General features: G+C 40.2%; 1 protein-coding gene across 3 annotated transcripts in view; it reads right to left on the bottom strand.

Annotated features, from left to right (window-relative positions):
• The window catches only part of fut8b (fucosyltransferase 8b (alpha (1,6) fucosyltransferase)), a 126,415-nt gene that overhangs the window by 27,085 nt on the left and 78,249 nt on the right, over nucleotides 1-21,081 (bottom strand). For all 3 annotated transcript variants that reach the window (XM_084737280.1, XM_084737281.1, XM_084737282.1), the window contains 4 exons: nucleotides 19,483-19,601; nucleotides 18,221-18,383; nucleotides 9,682-9,796; nucleotides 878-1,115 (listed from right to left, as the gene is read on the bottom strand). In XM_084737280.1, coding sequence (XP_084593406.1) covers nucleotides 878-1,115; nucleotides 9,682-9,796; nucleotides 18,221-18,383; nucleotides 19,483-19,601 — 635 coding nt within the window. The remainder of the gene's footprint in view (nucleotides 1-877; nucleotides 1,116-9,681; nucleotides 9,797-18,220; nucleotides 18,384-19,482; nucleotides 19,602-21,081) is intronic.

Genomic DNA, 21,081 nt, shown 5'->3' with positions numbered 1-21,081 from the left:
CATTTTAACAAAGCAGAAAATTACATTACACATTACAGAAGCTATTCAAAGTATAACTGTTGGAAAAAATGAAACAATGATCTCTGTTTCTGGGTCTAACAGGTCTTTTCCTGCATGCCTCTACAACATGTAACATTAGACAGCCAATCACCAGCATTATTAGGTATTGGTACAAGCCTGCTCCATGTTTAATGGCTCACTGATGCAGATGAGATTTACCTTACCTCCTTAGGTATTGAAATTTGATATTGAATGACAAGGCATTTATTGATTGATACTTATTGACACTTTATTGAGGCAACTCAGTCGGTTCCATAAAAGCATCAAAGTATGATACCCAGCCCAAACCAAGTCAAGTCCCAAGTCCTAAACTTTGAGTGTTATGTCCTAAACCAGACATTGTGCAGGATTTTCTCCAGTGTATTGCAAACCTAGGGGCCCATCAGGCTGACCCACTGACCCACCACTTGGCCTAAGCATCAAGGAATTTTGTTTTCAGGGGATGCATTTTTAAGATGTTTTTTAATCAGCAGTTTGGTTGGAAACTAAGATATAATGGTTGGAAAGCACATTTGACACATGGTTTTCGTAAAAATTTAAAAGCTAATTTTACATGTTTTGTTGCTGTTGAAATCACAGCATTTACAGAGGATACACTGACAAATTCTTTGTAAAACTCTACTATAGTTTCACACGGTCTAATTTAATCTGTGTTATAACAGACACATTAAGGCCTGCCTTAACGCTGCCATCTGTCTGTTGCTAGCCTACGCTGCACCCCTGTCGTAAAAGACACTTGGTCACCTCAGTCCAAGTCATGTGACTTGAGCTAACCTCTGATGTGTAGCTGATGATGCTGGTGTAAGTGTGTACCTACCTGACCAGTGTCCAGTGGTGGCCCCAGAGCGGTCAGTGCAGGTGTTACTGACAGGCAGGAAGACCGTCTCCCAGCCGCCGGGCGCGTAGCGCCAGTTGTGAGACTCGAGGATGAGCGTGCGCTGGGTGCCATAAGCGATCATGAAGCAGTAGACGACGTGGTGGAGCTGGCAGCCATAACCACAGCCCTTATTGATGTTACACACCAGCTTTCTCGCCTTACTGCAGTCTGGGGGGTTCTAGGAGGAGGAGAGGAAAGAGTGTTTCAACATTTTTTATTGCTTGACCTTCGTCTTATATCTCTCAATGCCCCGCTCTCTGACTTGTAATAACACATGGCTGATATTGTTTTCTTTGTCCCCTTTGCCTGTCTGTCTCACACTCCACTTCGCTCTAATTTTACACCTGTTCACTTTATTTCTCAGTTTGCCTTCCTCTCTTTAGCAGCCAGTTTATTTTTCTCCTCTTCTCTTCCCCATAGGTGTAAGATAACCTACAAATTCCTCTTTTGTTATTTTTCTCACCTTTTTTCCCTATCTCTTAGCTTCTTATTGTTAAAGGATAACACTGGTGATACTCTATATTTTAACATTTTATGTAACATGTTTTATGGAAGCCCGATAGAATTTATTTTCGCCATTGTTGTCCAGACACTATTGAAAACACATAAATGAGTCACACTGATATACACGTCTCTTCAATATGAACATGGGCACTGTAGTTCATTTTGAGTGCAACCCACACACACAGTGCTGATGCTGTAAATTATGAGGGGTGGAACTAACGAAAGTTAATTGATAAAAATGGAGGTGATGAAAAATGCATGTGAAATGAAAAACAGGAGTAAAAGTGGATGTGAAATGAAAAATGGAGCGAAAATTATCAAGTGATTTGATTAATTTGGGGATGATTTGATTACAGCTGTCGTGGAATGATGAAAACAGAGCCATTTTTCATGATTTTCACTGTCTTACATTCATCATTCACAACACAAAATTGCCATTTATCATCTAAAGGACCAGTGTGTAGGATTTACTGAAGACTGCAAACACCTTGCCTCACCCTCCCCTTCCAAGCATACAGGAGAACCTACAGTGGCAGTGACACTATTGAAAAGTGCAATATGCCCTATCTAGAACACATTTGTCACCTGAAAGATGCTTGGTAAACTGCAAAAAAAGAAACTGTGTAAAAAGAACTGTGCTTCTGGGAAAGCCTTATTTTCTGTCTAACAAGAAAAATAATCTCTTCAGGCAAATTTTGCATTAGAACGAAAATATATCTAACTTTGTCTTAATAAGACATTACAGATAATATTGATTTAGATTTAACCAATAACAAGATACAACAATGGTTTGAATAATATCCCAGAAGAGGCACAAGATTGGTTTCCTTATTTTAAGAGTAAGACCATTTCCATGTCTTCTTAGTTTAAGAATCTTATAAAATGAGACCAATTAAAGTTTGACTTCATCTACTTTTAGTCACTGTCGACAAATGGGACTTCATCAGGCTCTATGGAGAACAGAACTTGCTGCTTTTTAAGGGAACCATGCTCTGGTCTACACAACACACAATCAACAAAATACAAATGGTCGTGCTGCATGGCTCATCGCCACACCATAGTTTAAGCTGACCCATTTGAAAAACGCATGACAGACAGCAGAGCTCAAAGTAGTTTCATTTTCAGATCATCTTCAGATGAGTCACCGTGCAGTGATGCATTTTGTTAAGTGATGCAGCCAGATCGAGCGAGCATCATCATTATCAGATATGAAAATATCAAAGACTGCTATTAGTTCTAGAAGACTATACATCCAGCAATTATATGGCACCAAGTTTCAGTTGGAGTCAGAGTTTAGCTCAGTTGCTCATACATTCACTCCCTCCCTAAATGATGTTATTCATTGAAGCAGCTAGGACTTCCTTAACAGTGTTAATAAAAACAATGCTAAAAATAAAAATGCTTCTAGTGCCTTAATTTCAGACAAAGTCACTTGTTTTTAATCATGCTTTTTGAAGAAATGGTGTCTTATTGTCAGCATTTTTTTTTTTGTTTATTATTCTCAGTTGAAGATATTGATTCTTAAAGTCAGAAGACCAAATTACTAATTTTAAGCAAGTATTTCTTAAATTTTGTTCTAGTTCTTTCCTTTTATAGTTTTAAGGACCATTATAGTCTTTAGGTGGCTACTTTTTTAAGTTAGTTTTAAGGATTCTAGCCAAGCAAAATTGGCTTATCTCATTGGCAGATTCTTCGGCTTAAAACAAGACAATGTGATTATATTTAAGAATATTTAGCTGTTTGTGCAGTGTAGGTTAGATGCAGCACCCAAGTGTTGTGTTAAATGTAGGTTATTGAAAGTGTTGAAACGGAATGATTAAAATATAATGCAATATAAAGTAGAGAAAAATGAACTAACTTGTCGAGTTTGGTATTTTCTTGGGATTTGTTGACACTAAGAAAAATACAGACTATCACCAGCTTTATCATTTAATATCTTTTCCACCTTAATCTCTTTTTTGTTGCTCTTGCATTCTTTTATTCGTTTCCACTACTGCTCTTGTCCTTTTCCCTTTATTTTTCATTATTTTAGCATTTCTCCTGTCTCTCCTGTTTTCTACCACTCTTTCTTTCCTCAAAGGCCTCTCTCTCTGATCCCCCACCCTCTTCTCATAAATTAGCTTCAATATCAGACAAAGTCTGAGGGGAAGAATGCCAAATAAGAGGCACCAAGGGAAGAAACAAGGATTTCTCTTTCAGCGTAAAAAAAAAAAAAAAGAAAAAAAAAAAGGAAACCAACAGAGTGACACATGCTGTGTTGTCGATGAGTCGCCGGGCGGTTTCTGATTCGCTCGGCAGCCGGTCTGAGCGACTCTGCAACGCTCGTGCCAACCAGCTTCCTAAACAGCAATTACCGGCTGATGGGAGTGTTTTCCTCATTAGGCTGCTGCAGCTGTGGATGGTTCACAGTAATCAGGCCGCGCGGCACCCACCGGCTAACGCTGCCTATCACACACTAGCAGGAGAGGAAGAGGAAGAGAGAGAGAGAGAGGAGGAGGAGAGGAGAGGGAAGTGAAGGGGAAAAAGAGATGAGAGGATAAAAAAAGAGTGAAGATGAAATGAGAAAGAGAACAGGAGGCGATAGAAAAGAGGGGCAAGGAGAGGAAAAAAGACAGAAAGGAGGGAGAAGAGGAGGGTGCTGAAAACTGATTACCACCACTGCTGTTCAATAACATGAACAGAGTACAGCAGCCATGAGTTGACAGAACAAGCCACACAGGTATTTCCTCTGAGTTACAGGCTGTCGGTTTTGCTACTAACCCCACAGGCGTCGGATAACTTACAGTACTAATAATCTACAATGACGTTTTGACCGAAGAACACGCGTGAAACTTTTCTTTCGATATAACTTGCCATCTGAGCGCACAACGTCTGCACGAGATCAGTGTGTGGCACGAGCCATGTGGCGTGGACGCCACCACTGGACGCCGGAGTTGATAATGATGAGGCTGGAATGACTCCGAAGCGCCGAGAGACTCGGTTCAAGGATAATGACGGCAGATGCGTGCACAAAGGCAGCCTCTGAGTACCGCTCTGTACTGTAGGTTAAGTGCCTGTTTAAATGGTGTGCTCTCTGAGTGTGAAACATAGAGGCAGTTGCAGAGCGATTCAGTTCAGAGAGACCACTGTGATATTGTTGATGTCTGAAATATGGCCGAGAACAACTGGATATGAAAGATAGAGAAACAGTATGTAAAGCTCAGGTAATTACCGACTGTGATGCCCACATTCAAAAACGGCGGTAGAAGATGAAAGGAAGCTGCGCACACCTGAAGAAGTCTTAAGTAAGACTCTACTACATTTCTGTGTAGGTAAATGTCTGTTTTGCTCCCCACTGTTGCCAGCAGATTGTTGCCAGAAGTTGTTACATTTCCCTCATGGACACCTTTAGAGGAAAAGCACCTGTAGTGCACAGGTTGTGACACTTGTATGCTTGTGTGTCACTTAAAGGAACAGTTCACCCAAAAAATCCCCAAAATATATTTTCCTCTCACCTGGAGTGCTGCTTATCCATCTAGTTTTGGAGATATCGGCCATAGAGATGTCTGCCTTGTCCAAAATATAATGGAGCTAGATGGTACTCTGCTTGTGGTGCTCAAAGAGCCAAAAAATACATTTGAAATGAAATGTTCAAATATACTTTTTGGTGCTTTGAGCACCACAAGCCGAGTGCCATTTTAGTCCCATTACATTAGAGAGAAGGCAGAGATCTCTAGAGCCGATGTCTCCAAAACTCTGCAACTCACACCAGAACTATCTAGATGAATAAACAGCACTACAGCAGAGAGGAAAAAAATGATTTGATTTTGGCGAACTGTCCCTTTGAGCCCCTTTTATACTAGACGACAAAAAAACCCACCAACACCCACTAATATCTGTTTTTTGTCATCAATGGGAAAGAATACTATCAGTGTTCATTCCCAGGTCAAATGCCTCTGCAGGGGTATTTCTGGGTAATTACTGGCTCCAGCTCTGATCAGCAGTGATGGAGGCATGACACTTTGATGGACACGCGCTGAACTTCCCTAGTTTTCCAGTGAAGGCAATGACGGCTTGTCGCCTCTACTGGTAACTTCTGCAGCTCTTTTGCACATGAGGGTCGGGCTGGTGACATCATCATCCATCGCAGATAGCTGGCAGTCATCAGCAATTGAGACCTCTACCATCGCAACATGGTGATTTAAACACCTTCTGTATTTGGGGTAATAAGCTGCCATAAGGCATGTGTTTCCTTGCATTTTTGACTTGTGGGAGAGAGGAAAAAAGAAGTTGCTGCTGATCATTGCTCAGACATCACTTCTCCATGTCCTGTTTATTATTTTCTTATTAAAGCTGCCCAGTTAGGCAAATGCTCTGTTACGCCAGCGGCAGCAGTGTTTCTTTTCAGCAGACTGCTAGTGTGCGCTTTTCAATTGTGCCACTGTTGTTTTCACAGTTCAGCTTCCTCAGTATAGCTAGCCTGCTAACTTTGTTTAAAGCTGAACTAAATTACGGACATGTGATGCAGACATGAAGGCCTTTTTAAACTCACAGCAATGTTAGAGTTACTCTGCCCGCGTCGTTCACTGAAGAGTTTCCTCGACTGAATGAAACAGCTGAAAATTGTGGTCACAGCAATAGTTGGAAGCTGTTTTGGGACAGTTAACCCCTCCCCTCCAAAAAATCGAGATGTCATCATCCATCAGCAATGTTCACTGTGGACATTTGAAATTTGCATCTCCTGACTGTGACTGACTAACTCATCTTGAGCCAAGTGGCTGTGAAATGACTGATGAACACAAACATTCTTCACAATAAAAGTCTCCAGTAATTCTGTTACCAAAAGCTTGTATTATCTCTTTGTCTCTTGTCTCTTGAGTCTTGGCTTTGCTGTGCACATCAGAAACACATGTGAAGGTAAACTTGTCAACTGGCAACGGGAAACGAGTCAACAGCCTATTTTTTGCAGGTTCAGCCACGTTTAAAAAAAACCTGTATAAAAACAGTACTAGAGGGACTGAGAGTTAGCAAGAGCATTTACATCCACAATGACTGAACTGTCAATGAGCATCACCAAGAGAAAACTCAAATATCATAATCAGAAAACCCAAGCAAAAATTGCAGGTTTTATCATTTCATATCAAGATTTTTATTATATCAAATCCCATTTTTATACCATTTACTGCTGGCAATAAATCTAAGCAATATTCCATTTAATGTTTTGCATTCTGTAATTGTCTGTATTTGTTACTTGCTGAGTTTGCCTTTCCTGCTGCTGGATTCAAATTGAATACCCACATGCACAGACAGGTATGCACATATACTTATCATAGATTCACAATAAATGTGTCAGGATACAAGATTGCCTGTCTTTTTTTTGTCTTTTTTTTATTACAATAAAGTGACGTGATGGATGCTCTCAGTCCACATTGCTTTGACTTAGCTGTAAAAAGATACATCTTCTTTTGTTGCAGTCGGTTGCCTTTTTATAAATCTAGCAGATATGGGGCAACATTAGAGTTGTGTTTCTTGAGCCGCAATTGATTAATCAACTGCTTTGATAACTGAATAATCGGTTTGAGTAATGTTTTCAAGAAAAAAAAAAGGTCAAAATAATCTGATTTCAGTTTCTTTAATGTGTTATTGCTGTTCTTTCTCCTCTATGACAGTTAACTGAATATGTTTGGGTTGTGGACAAGTCAAGACATTTAACAACGTCATCTAGGGATGTGGGAAACAGTGACAGACATTTTCCGAACCATTTTCTGACATTTTACAGTGTAACAGCTAATTGGTTATTTGAGAGAAGGATGGACAGATTATTTGACAATCAAACATCTACCTACATCTTTATCTGTCTCTCCTTTTACCTCTGTTTTGGTCTCCAACGACTTTTAATAGAAATACCTGGCTCATTGCTCGCTAAACGCTTCTCTAAAGTCACCAACATTGACAGTCTGCGGCTGGATGCTTCGTGTGCACTGTACAGCTGTTTTTTTTGAGCTCTTCTACTGAAAATAACTACCTTCTGCAACTGAAAATGATGCTAATGAGAGTGGTGAGACTGAACCAAAACAGTAAAGCTGTGGATGGAAAACCAAAAGAATGAGCTGAAGGGAGCTGCAGAATCGGGCGGTAATTAATTAGCTCTGCCAAGGAGGTTACCTTTTTGGTGCTGTCTGCTGTTTGTGTGGTTGACGCACGGGCCAAGGAAGAATCTAATATATTTTGGACCAGACTGGATACACAAATTATTTTTCACTTTCGTTAACAGTGAGAGACAGAGCAGGTGGCCTTGGCAGAGGTCTGTGCTCTCTGAGTGCCTTTCTAGTTTTCTGTGGCTTCACGACTCTTCGTCCTCTTTAACAACATGTTGACATGTGCTCGATTGTTGTTAGTGCTGTAAGTAACAATTATTTTCATGACGGATTGATTTCATGATTATTTTTATGATTTGGAAGGCGAAATGTCCATAAATTATGAAAAATGGTCATCACAATTTCCCAGAGCCCAAATTGACATGTTTCAACAGTTAAAATCCACAGACTTCTCATTTACTATCATTAATGATAAAGAAAAGCAGAAAATCCTTACATTTAAGAAGAACCTGGAATCAGCCAATGTTTTACATTTTTAGGGCTGCGACTAATGATTACTTTTATAATAAGTTTTCATTAATTAGTCAATTAGTTGTTTGGTCTATATAGTGTCAACATCATATAGCAAAATCTCTAAATGACATCCTGACACTTTTTTTTTCACAACCCAAATATATTCAGTTTACTGCCATTAAGGAGTAACAAAACCAGAAATTATTCATATTTGAGAGGCTGAGATCATAGAATTTGGACATTTTTCAATTAAGACATGACTCTAAATGATTCATCGAAACAAAATCTAAATAATGGTGATAAATTGAATGGTCAACTAACAGTCGATTAATCATTGTACCTCTACATTTTTTCTTGAAAAATGATTGATCCCTTCAGTTCTAACTGTCATTATAGAAGTAAGATTATAGCTGCCTCCTACTCTGACACACCAGATGAGTAACAAGAGATCTCTGGAGATGCAGAAACGTCAAAAACGTCATCTTGCTCATTGCCAATCACCAACACCACTATATAAAAGGCTCATGGTGCAAAAATAGATGAAAAGCATGTCCAACAGAAATCCATCTGATGGAGCCAGCCATGTTCGCTGACTGTTGTGAGTGGACAGATGGAGCAGACGCAGAGATGGAGTTAGTTAAACTGGGAATGAAGGGAGAGGCTGGTGCGGGTGGCAGAGACAGCAGGATAGGAGGGTGGAGTCTGTCTGTGTGGGTACATATAGATGTGTGAGAGTGTGTGTGATAGATATCAAGACACACGCACACACACACACACACACACACACACACACACACACACACACACGCAGGGCATCTCTTTGCATCCATCTTGTGCTTGAGCGTGTGTGTACACGTGTGTGCGCCAATTGCTTGCGTAGGTGTGGGTGAATCCATCTGTGCACGACTCCGCGTGTGTGTGTGTGTGATGAATTAGTGATGGCAGCTGGTGGAGCGGTGTGATCCCTCAGCAGTGGTGACAGCAGCTGTTAGTGGTGCTGTCTCCGCCCAGCCAGACTGACTGGGTCCTCTTCATCAAACACACCGGCTCATTAATGCTGCAGGGCCCGGTGCCGTGGTGCACCGCCCCACCCGAGAACCCGGCAGCGCCAGAGCTGGGGCGAAGGGGAGCGGGGCGGCTGGGGGTGAGCGGATGTGTCATGGATCTCAGGTTGTGTGAGCGGAGCTGTAAGCATATGTGCAACTATCTGAGCCTGAGTAAATATGTGTGTTTGTGCCCGTCTTTGTCCGCGCTGACGTTTCTGCATTGCTGCATATGCCGATCTGTCATTTCGCAAGTCTGCATGTGTTTTGCCGCATGCGTGTGTGTGTGTGTGTGTGTCACTAAACCGCTGACAAGCAACAAGAATCCTGCTTGTCAGATGCGACTGCTGAGACAGTCTGCTATCACAGCCCTCACCTGCTCCTTGTGGAAACTGATGCCGACAGTTATGGATGGTGTAAATGAGACGAGCGAGATGTCCTGAAAGATGCATATGTGTGTTTGCATATGTGAAGGACACATTCGCATTAAAATGCACAACATCTTTGTGTCTACATGTGGGTGTGTATATGACTGTGTGTATGTGTGTGTGAATAAGAGAGACAGCACAAGGCCAGTTGGCTGAGCAGCAGGTGTGTCTGTAGATACCTGTAGGTAGGTGATTCTGTTCTGGACCAGATCCGAGAGGTCTTTAGCTTCCTTCATTCTCCACTCGCCCACTCCGTCTGCCTGGCTGAGGTAGTACAAGTCTGTCATGATGGACCTGCAAACACAAAACATTAATTAGTATTATTATTATTTCTTTTTTCTTCAATTGTATTCAAGAAACTGATACTCAAACACTGGAAATAAACATACCCTCCTACACCACTACACTGGAAAAAAGATGTGTTATTATGTTAATACAGAAAAAAACAACAGCCATTGAAAAGAGCAAATTAACTCAATTTGAAAACACATGGACAGAAGTATTGTAGTTTTGGTTTGAGGGGTGTGTTTTCCTGTGTTTTGCTGTTATTGCAATGTACAACCCCAATTCTAAAAGCTGGAATGCTGTGCAAAACTTAAGTAAAAACAGAATGCAATGATTTGCAAATACTTTTTGTCTTTTGACTTTTTGTCTTTATTGTTTTTTGTAAATATACGTGAATTCTAAATTTGATGCATGCAACATGACAGTATCATGATTGGGTATTAAAGGGGCGTCCTCGAAAGGCTCACTTGTTAACAGGCCTGGATGGGGTAAGGTTCACCACTTTGTGAAAAACTGCCCGTGCAAACAGTCCAACAGTTTAAGAACAATGTTTCTCAACACAGAACTGAAAGCAATTCAGGGATTTCACCATCAACAATCCATAATATCATTAAAAGAGATGTAAGCAATGCTGAAACCAACATGGAATGCCTGTGACCTTTGACCTTTGAGGTAGCACTTCATTAAAAACTGCTTCAAAAACCCATAGACTATAATAATGTAGGTGTACAGGACACTACATGGGTGTGGAAATACATAAAAAGGAATGTTCTCTGTAAACGCAGTTTGTTGTTGCATCTCCAAATGCAAGTTAAGACTCTGTTAAGTGAAAGCCTCATATCAATATCATCCAGATACTCTGCCTACTTCTCTGAGGCACGAACTCATCTCAGACGAACTTCAAAAGCCAGCTTCTGTGATGTTTTGGGGGTGTGTTAGTGCCCATGGCATCATGTGTAACTGTCGCATCTGTGAAGACCGCATTATTGCTGAAAGGTACATACAGATTTTGGAGCAACATATGCTGCCATTCAGATAACGTCTTTTTCAGAGACGTCCCTGTTTATTTCAGCAAGACAATGCCAGGAACACATTCTGCACAACAGTGTGGCTTCATAGTGAAAGCGTTTTGGTACTAGACTGGCCCGCCTGTAGTCCAGGCCTGTCTCCCATTGAAAATGTGTGGTGCATTATACACAAAATATGATAAGAGAGACTCCAGAGTGTTGTAGAAAGTGTATGTTGTATATACTGAGCAATTGAAAAAAAAAAAAAAAAGAACTTATAACACCCCACAAAACATTAATTATTCAAGTAAGAAGCTGAACAGAGACACTGACTGTCACAAACTCTGTTGGGCACTTCTTTGACATACAATATACAGTACATGCACAGTGTGGCCTTGGTCCGTATTCAAACAGCAAACTAAATCTCGACAGGTTGGTACTTAATAACCTTTCAAAGAACCTCTCTGATGCACTTTAATTCAAAGTTTTCTTTCTCTCTCTTCTTAACAATAACACTATCAGGGTCAGTCATTCAGCTGTAAAGTTTTAAATCACATTAAACAATTGTACAAATTGTACTATGCACAGTATAAACATGTTAAGGACTACTCAACTAGATGTTAAACTACATGACCTTAACTAACACATAAACAATGTGATTGCTTTGTAAAGCTCTTTATTTCTATCGTATCCATTTGCAATGTTTGGCAAGGATTCAGTTAAAACCTTGTGGTCATGTTGCAATTTCTAGTTCCCCTCTAGGGAAACTTTTAGGGAAACAGAGAGACAGACACTTCTAAACACAGTTTGTATTTATTACAATGACCCTGGCATCCACAATGTGCGTGTGTGTATGCTAGATCAGAAAAAAAAAACACTTTATACACAGATTAAAAACAAAAACACACAGAAATGTATACAAACACATTTAAAAAGCTGAGTTTGGATTCATAAAGTAAATTAAAATAATTAAAACTGTGTGGAAGAGAAAAATTGCCTGTTTTCTTAGATATACGGACCATATAATTGTAGTGTTGATGGTTCAATTCTGGATGGGGTCCTTTACTGACTGTCACTCCCCTCTCTCTCTGCTCTGAAATGCTGGGGGCATGTTAGCTCCGCTGGCTCTGTGTGTCGGTGTTGGCTCAGACACCACTATAACCTGAAAACAACCTGAGACATGGATGCTCTGTCTGGCAGCTTTATTGGGCGAGTCTAGACATGTTTGAGCCACCAGAGCCAGAGGACGGTGACAGGTTGGTATTTTTTTTTCTTCTGTGTTGGGGTGTTGGAACTGAAGTGAGCTGAAGTGACCTGCTGGGCTGATTTGGACGGAGAGAGACTCTGCTGGTGCTGCTGCTGCCTAACATGACTTTGACAGGTTAGGAATGAAAACTTGTAGAAAGCTACTGGTGTCATGGCAACTAGAGGCACCTCTTGAATATCTTGGCAATCATGTGCATGCCTTACTAAATTGGCACACTAGACAATTGAGAACACTGCAAATCATTGAGCAGGACTGCTTCATGGCAATATTGAATTTGCAGGATTTTTATAGTCAACATGAGAAAGTACAGTAACTTTACTTTTCAGTTATCTAATTCACTGAATCAGCCAAAAACACACATTCCCACTGTGTTATTTTATTTTTACACGGTTTTGAAACAGTTCAACTGCTAAAAGAAGCTGCTTTAAGACATTTTACAATATTGATATTGAAATATAGAATTACATATACAATCCATATCTATACTGCTCACTCCTATTAGAATATGCAGATGAGGAATGTCAACATGACTAAGTGAACGTGCATACATCTCATATTACATACTTGCATATCTTGTTCGTGACCTTATTTTTTTGTCCAGATACAATGCCTATCTTCCTCATCTTTATGCCCTCACATACGATGAATGAATTTTAAGACCGAGTGATTTGATGCACAGACATTTTCCTCTACAAAACTTGTGGCTGCATTATAGTAAACATATGAATCATGTGATTGGTGTACAGCAGGTAGCTTTTGAAGCTTGTCCCCTCGTCTACAAAAGAGTGGATATTTGGGTAAGACCATCCACCAGACAGCATATGTTAGCATTCAACTGTGTTTAACATTACCAAGACTCAACATGCTTTCAGGATATTTATAGAAAAAGTGTCATTTCTGTCACACTGACTAAAAACAACAGCGTCTTTCTGTTTTTTTAGCTCTGGTTTTTTGGATTACGTCTGCCATCTGCAAGCCTCTGACACAAATTTTGTGTCTATGTCACACACTGCCAAATATCGTGACCATCCACTTAAAACATGACCAAGAGCTCTGATATATGCAGCTACGGGCAGATGCAAACACATCACACACACATACTTATGCAAGCTTAATTTATTACTCACTTCTTTGACCCAAATCAGTCACATCCTGTGTGACTGAGAGTTCTTATGCACATATTCAGCAGTGCATGCACAGAGACACACACACACAAAGCAGATAAACGTACCATGTCCCATTTCAACAGCGTGGCAGGGTGAATAGTGCCTTTCTCCACGACTAAAACAGTATCATTACTCATTGTCCCATTCTGAAGCTGCAACCGCAATCTGTGAACGGATGTCAAACTCCCCTCCTGAAGAGCGCGGGGGAGCCGTCACCGAGTCCGACCCTCTGCGGGAAGGAAAAGCAAACCTGGCCGGCCGCAAAACTTAACAAGAAGGAATCAACCGACGAATCCTGAGGGATTTGGCAGCAAGACAGGGGAACACCACACAATCAAGAAGTCCTGCAGTCCACAAGTCTCTACATATTGGGGGTGTGTATGCGCTTATGTGTATATACAATAGGCGTGTGTGGTCTTCTTGTGCATATGCGGAGCTTGTGGGCTTCCCCAGTGCTTCTGATTGGCTCAAACTGTAGATGCTGAGGCTGCAGCCGCTGGGCTTGGCAGCAGAGCACAGCTTTCCTGAGTACTGAAGCTGCACCAACGGGAGAGCAATTACAAGGTTTCAGATATACATTACAGCATGAATATACCAGGCCAGGTAAGAGAGAGGAGGGAATATAGAAAGAAAAGACAGAAAGTACTTCTTTTCTGTTCAATAGACACATGTGCTGTATGTGTGTGCCACAAGTATTATGTGCTAATACCTAAATAACTTGAATATGTAGTAATTATCTTAACAGTCATCACTGTTCTCTGGCAGAAATTCAATAATTACTTCTTTATTTTGTTTTTCAAAGTGGAAAATGACAACTTTTCAGTCCCCTAGTGTTTCCAAGCTGTATCAATGCTGCTGTGAGGCAGCAGGTGTTGTATCAGAATTTGTTTCCCTGTTGATGTGTTCCCCTTACCTTACTCTCCATGCTCCATGGAGAAATGATCAACACCGCTTTGAAAATAAGAGAAAACAAAGAAACATGTTCACCGACTGAAAACTACTGACTTTTGGGAACACGCATTAGCTATTGTAATAATGTGCACTGCATAGTAATGACATGGTTTGAGATAATGTTTACCCATCCCTTTGTACAAACATGCAACTACAACAGGGGTCGGTGTGGAGTAAAGTCAGAAGAATAGATGAGAAGAAAAAGTTCAGGAGAATGATAAAGACCAGTTCAAAATCTGTCAAAATGGTATCTTCAGCTTTTTACAGAGCCACAATTGAATGTGTCTTAACTGGGAAAGTGGGAGAAATAAAATGTAAACCAGGGTGAAAGTAGAAATCCCCCTTGTAGAGAATGTCAAAATGTTTTTCAATACCCTATTTTCTTGGAGCATCATGTGTGAAAGTGCAAGATGGATAAATATATAATTTAAAAAGGTCATTCTGAAAATGATTTATATTTTTTAAGAAGGATTATTGACGTTTGTGCATGGATGTTGAAATTATTAAGTTTGCTATGATTTCACTTCACTTCAGTTAATATCCCTTGGAAAGGATGAAAATTTGTACTTCATCAATTTAACAAGATGAGCTGTTATGTTCATTGTGATTATGTGGTTGTATGAGTTGTTTGTGTAGTGGTGCTATCAACATTTGCTTCATAAAGAATAAGTTAAGCAACAAAGGTGTCTATAACCACTTGAAGCGGAATGAGCTACAGCAATGAATTAATGAATTCATTCACTGATAAACAGAAAATAAATCTGTATCAATTTTGATTACTGATTAGTTGTTTAAAGAAAAATGGCAAAAGATTCCTTGTTTCCAGCTTCTCGAACATGAATATTTTCTGTTCTTAGGCTGGAAATATACTTGCTTTTCAATAATGTGCTTACGTTCACGTATGTGTAGCACTGATTTTTGCACAACCAACGCTCCAACAGGATGCAGGATATTCAAGGCAGTGGTGCACATGGATGTTTATGCAAACGTCTAGTTAAGAGCAAGTGTATCTCTGCCCATACACATCTGTGACAGTAAACTGAATACCTGAATATAGTTTATTATAGTTATAGGACTAGTCCACAGGACAATTTTAAAACATCATGAGCTCTGGGAACTTTGCTGACATTTTGTAGACTAAATAATTAATAAAATGTTACTACTAATAATAATAATCATAATAATCAATAAGGAAAGTAGTCATAGTTGCATGTCTTAAGTATATCAGTAGATTAAGTAATTAGATTCACCTATTTATTAGTTTTTCTACACTGTGATATTGTGTTTTACTACAGTACATGTTCTGGATACACTGGCACCAGTATTATGACACAATGATCTGTAGATTCAGGTGAGTTAATGTCCTTAATTTCCTGCTGCAGACATTTGAACTCTGAACCGTAGTGCTGCCTGGCAGATCTCCATGAACTTTCTCTTCAATTTACGTGTATAAAACTTTATGAAACTGAAAGCTCTGCATTATGCAGTGATCATTTTCATTGGCAGTGCAAGTAAGTAATTGCACATTTTTTAATGTGCTACTTTTTTTTTTTTTTTAAACTTGGGAAATTTTTGAGGAAAGGACCTTACCCTCTTCCTGAGCAGAATTTAAATGAAGGAGCAGTGCATTTATTCAGAGTCATACATTTCATTGCTCTCTCCACCTCTGGCCCTGTCTGTGCTGCCTCTCCCAGCCTTTGCCTGCAGCACACACAAAGAAAGCTGGGGGGCTCAGACGGAGAGCGAATGTGTGTGGAAGTCTGGGACTGCACGTATGTTTATGTGTATGTGTATGTGTGTGTGAGAACATGTGTGTCTGTTTGTACGGGGTGAGGAATCAGTCTTTGGAAAGCTGCTTAGGCAGCAATGACTAAGACAATGGGCCCTGTAAGCCACTTCAGCAGGATTACAATGAAACACTTGGCTACAGAAAGTGACACCAGGCCTTTCTTCATTCAGCTGCGTGGATGCCTGCCATTCAGATGACAGCAAGGGAGCGACCTTTGACCTTTGTTTCCTGGCAACCACTGTGAATGCTGCTTTCAAGGTCTCCAGTATCCTGGTTCCAACTTTTGACATCGCCAGTAGCTGGTAAACAGTAGCTTGTGAGTCTTTATTTAACATCTGTGAAGCAGAAATGTGGAGATACTACCAGAATTTTGAACTATTTCTTATACATCCTGCTACTGATGTTTTTATTAAACACTTAATCTGTTGTTAATTTTGTTTAAATGACTGATTAATTGTTTATTCTTTAAGATGGCAAAAATCAGGATTTGAGAAGTTGGAAACAGACAATGTTTTAAAAGTTACTTTAATTATTAATCAATTATGAAAATTGTTGATTTATTCCCAGTTCTATCTTTGTATTCTGTTTAGGCTCTAACACACTCATGACACAGGCAAATTTGCTGTGAAAAGCTTTCTTGTTTGCTTTAAACTTATCATCAGAAGGAGGCAGACATGTTAGGAACAATGCCTAATATATAAATCAATTGGGTGCTGTTTAAAATCTTTCAATATTACTGCTGATGCTAATAGTTTTATTTACCAATAGGAATATCGATCCATACAGAATCAGAGTCCTAATACTTGATGAGATGTATCATGTCAGTGATGCTTCCAAAACTCATCCTCACTTCAGGAGTTGTAAAGTTAACACATAGAGACAAATACAAAATCATATATATATATATATATACAGTATATATACATAAGAAGAAGCAAAGTCAACACAGAAAAGCCTGGCCAGTTAGGTCCACTTCAATGTTCTTTTTTTTGGAGGTGACAGTTTTATTTAACCCCTTTCACACATGCTGTCTTCCCTTTAAATGTTCAGGATTATTGTCTGCATGGGGTCATGTGTGAATGGGAACAGCGATCAATATTCAGGGAAATCTGTACCTCCAATTTCCCACCTCGAGACCTGGTAACATTTCAGGGAAATGTCTGAATGGCTGTGTTGTGAATGAAAGCAGGAACATTGCAGGGACAAGCGCATGAAGGGTTACGTCTGTCTGGCAGTGCAGACAGTAAGGACAAAAAAAAGAAAGACCAGAGAAATACATGCATTATGTACTCTCTGAGACAACAATTTATCTGTCACTCACTGCTGAAAGCACTGAACAGAATAAAAGCCTAATATATTTTGTACATGTATATAATAGTACAATATCATCTGAGCTTTGTAGTGAAATAGCAGATTTGCTGGTCATGACTGAAGGCTCTATATTGTAGTAAATGGTAAATTCATGTGTTAATTAAATGAAAATGTTCCTGTTATACCTCCCTTGCACCCCCAATTTTAACTATACCTTGGCGTCCATGATTACAGCCCATCTACTGGACTGAGCTTTGCCCAGGCTACTCCAGCATTGCCACAGCATTTATGAAAAGGTGCATAACTGTAATTTTCATGAACGATGCCGCATGTGTGAATCATGGAATTCCCTCTTAGTAATTTACTGGGAATTATGTGTGAAAAATAGCAATAGTTGGTCTGGTTTTTACTTTAATTAATACCTGAAAATGCCATTTCCTGCCATATAAACCCTTCAGTTATGATCACTACTGTACTACTATATATAAACGATTTTTTATTGTGTATGATTATTTAGAGCCATTTACAGCCTGCCATGCTTTTTCACTGCTTTGTGTCCAATGATGCAGCTAAAAACTGGGAGCTGAAACTTGTTTACCAACCACTCATTTCACCTTCTCTCATCAGTGAACCGCAAGTGCATGTTGCCAGAAAGATTTTTTTTTAAATAAATGCAACAACTAATATAAAAATATATTTATGATTCTCTTATCTATAATTCATCACTGAAATGTTTTCCCTGAGCATTTTCATATGCTTCTGTTTGTCTTATCATTTTACTATAATGCATGCTGATGATAACTGAAGAAAAAAACAAACAAACAACAACAAAAAAAAACAAAACTGCTCGACTAGAAGAATCTCAGTTGGCTGAGGGGTCTAATCTTTCTGGGGACAGTCCTAGTGATTATTTCCCACGTGCTCAAGCGACTTTGTACCCACCTCTCCTGGTGTCCCAGGTCCTGCAAGAGCGTGTCAGCATACTTCTGCCTCTCGCTGGGCTCGACATTGGCCAATTTCTTCACCTCGCTGCGAACAAAATACCAGAACTCCTTAACACCGTTCTCCACCCTCCTCCGCAGCTCCTCCTGAGTGGGCCCGGGGCCTGCAGGGGGGGGTAAAAGAGAACAGCTCACAACAAAACATAACAAAGATGCTCAGCTGGCATGACATTTGAGGCGCAGGCATGATCTTAAACAATGAATCGATGACGTTAACTTCAAAGCACCTCCATGGGAATACAGCTAGGAGGAACGTGGTAGGAAACGAATGCCAAGAGGTCTTTAGGAATGTTTGAGCATTTGATTATGTGAGCCTAAACACTGTAGGCTAATGGCACAAAGTGAGGTTTCGGAATATAACCATTAAAATGTTCTTCTTTCATACTTTGTCCCTGGGTGTTGCTTTGACCTCATTAAGGAGGACTTGATCACTGTTTTGTGCCTCGTAGCTCCCTCTCATGTTTTTTCTCACACAGCTCCAACAACAGGAAGGAACTCTACACCCCGCCCGAGCTAAACAATATGGAGTAACCCACATGGATAACACAGCTGCCTGCTCTGGTTTCTGCGGAGAGAAAGAGCAAAAAAAAAAAAAGGGAAAGGGAAGGACAGCCTGAAGCAGGAGGAGAAGGAGGAGGTGGTGGTGAAGAGGAGGGAAAAGCTTTTTTACCTTCCTATCTTCCACTCTCTCGTCTCTTCTCACTCCCTCCCTCGGTGGAAAAAAGCTGGAGGGTATTTTTAGCTTTTTCTTCCCCTGCGGCAAGATGGAAAGGCTGACCCCACGCTGCCCTCCACGCTCACATGTCCTTCTTTATTTTCTCTCTGTCTGTCTCTTTTCTCTCCTCTCCCTCTCTCCGATTCAGCCACTGGGGCATTCTCACCGCTTCCACTTCATTCACACATTTCCCCGTTCACCTGACAGCTTTCCTGCCCCCTCTGACCACTGCTTAGAGTGGCAAATACACACATAACCCTGGCCATCCGAGAGCGCAGCTCTGCCATCATCGCTGCTGAGCTGCAGCAGGTTTAACACTGGACTTAGGCTGAGATTCTCGCTGCAGGCGAAAGCTCACAAGAGCCTTTGACTGGTTTTTATACCATATATAGTCAACCCCCCGCACCTTCAGAATCAATCCCTTCATATTTCCAAGCTCTGTGCCAAATCCTTCCCTGCAACCTTTCAGAAGGCCCTGCCCTGCTTACCATCTCCAGTGAGTTTCTGGAAGCTGTGGATCTTCTGTTTGGCTCTGGTTAACTGGTCCTCCAGGGAGCGCAGTCTCCCTGCAGCCAGGGACCCGGCTTCTGCCTGACCCTCTGGTATCCTGAGGGAGAAAGACACGAGGAGAGGATATGATGGGTGAGCGTACAGGCATGTGCACATTGATAGGATGACAACAGTGCAGAAAAACTCTTAGAACTGCGAAAAAAAATCCAATCTATGACAGATAACTCAGTAGGCTGCACTCAGTGTAGTGGTGCAAATAATAATTACTTTCATTGTCAAATAATCATTTGTTTGATTACTCAATTAGGTAAAATAAAAACAGAATAGAAAAATCACGTTTCAAAACCCAAGTTGACATCTTCATTATGCTTATCGAGTCTGAACTACAAAAAACATTAATATTAAATTTACAATGACATAAAACAGAAAATCCTGCAATTCAAGCAGCTGTTTGGCATTCTCGCTTGCCAAAATCCTTGTAAATGATAAAACAACCATTAAAACTGCAGTCAATCTCTGACTAAGAAACTGGTTCAGTACTAGTTCAGTGTAAAATTATCGGATCACTTGTAAAAACATGATTACAACTTTACACATGATCTTTCCAGTGCAGCCACAACTAAACAGGAGGACAGAGTTCAGACTGATCAAGACTAATTTTAGTCAGGCAACGCCATGGATCAATTAGTCTGAGACATTTTAAGTAGGCTATACAATAGATGACTGACAGTTTTCTCCTTCACTTAGACTTCCACTCCTACACTGAAAGGATATAAACACCACTCACTCGGCTGTAATTACGAGCCCTGACAGTGTGTGACCAGTTTTGTTTTCACCTTGTGAGTTTGCGTGTGTGTACAGTTTCTGCCGGTGTACTGCAAGCCCAGCTGAAACTGCAGTCGACCTCCCGCCAGGCCTAAACATCACGGATTTACGCATTATACAAGTAGCAAACGCCTTTATAACTTAATGCACTGGTTGTGTGCAATAAGTTAGTGCGGGGGTCGGCAACCTGCAGCTCTGAAGCCGCATGTGGCTCTTTTTTCACTCTTCAGTGGCTCCCTGTGGGTCTGACAAAAAATTATATGAAAAGAAATAACAGTTCTTTTTAATGTTTTTATTTCCATTTATCATAGTTGTAGGTCTAAAGCGAACATTCTTCAGCTGTAAGAATGTGTTGCTTACATACAGTTTTAAACTAGAATTAACCACCAACCAGTTACAGTTTACATCCATGTCTGTCCAGACTCATGAAATGTATGTAGTGAAGACTTAAATGGAATTCAATAAAAGGTGTTAAGTTTATTTTCACTACATTGACATATGTGATATGTGTGAATAATTTCTGGGAGAAACATGTTTTCACAAAGAAATTATTTTTACAGAGGAGTACAGAGGACTGCTAGAGAGCTGAAAATACTGAACTCACAGTGAAGTTGACCTTTGACCTTTTGGATATAAAATGTTATCATTGCATCATTTGAATCCAGTTAGACATTTGTGTGAAATGCTCATTTTGTAATCATTTTGTCTTTGGGTCCAAGTGGATTTTTGTGCCAAATTTGAGGAGATTACAT

The sequence above is a fragment of the Lutjanus erythropterus genome, chromosome 15, assembly GCF_056507025.1.
Source record: "Lutjanus erythropterus isolate fLutEry1 chromosome 15, fLutEry1.hap2, whole genome shotgun sequence".
Classification (NCBI taxonomy): Eukaryota; Metazoa; Chordata; class Actinopteri; order Lutjaniformes; family Lutjanidae; genus Lutjanus; species Lutjanus erythropterus.
This window is presented reverse-complemented; position numbering and strand designations above follow the sequence as displayed.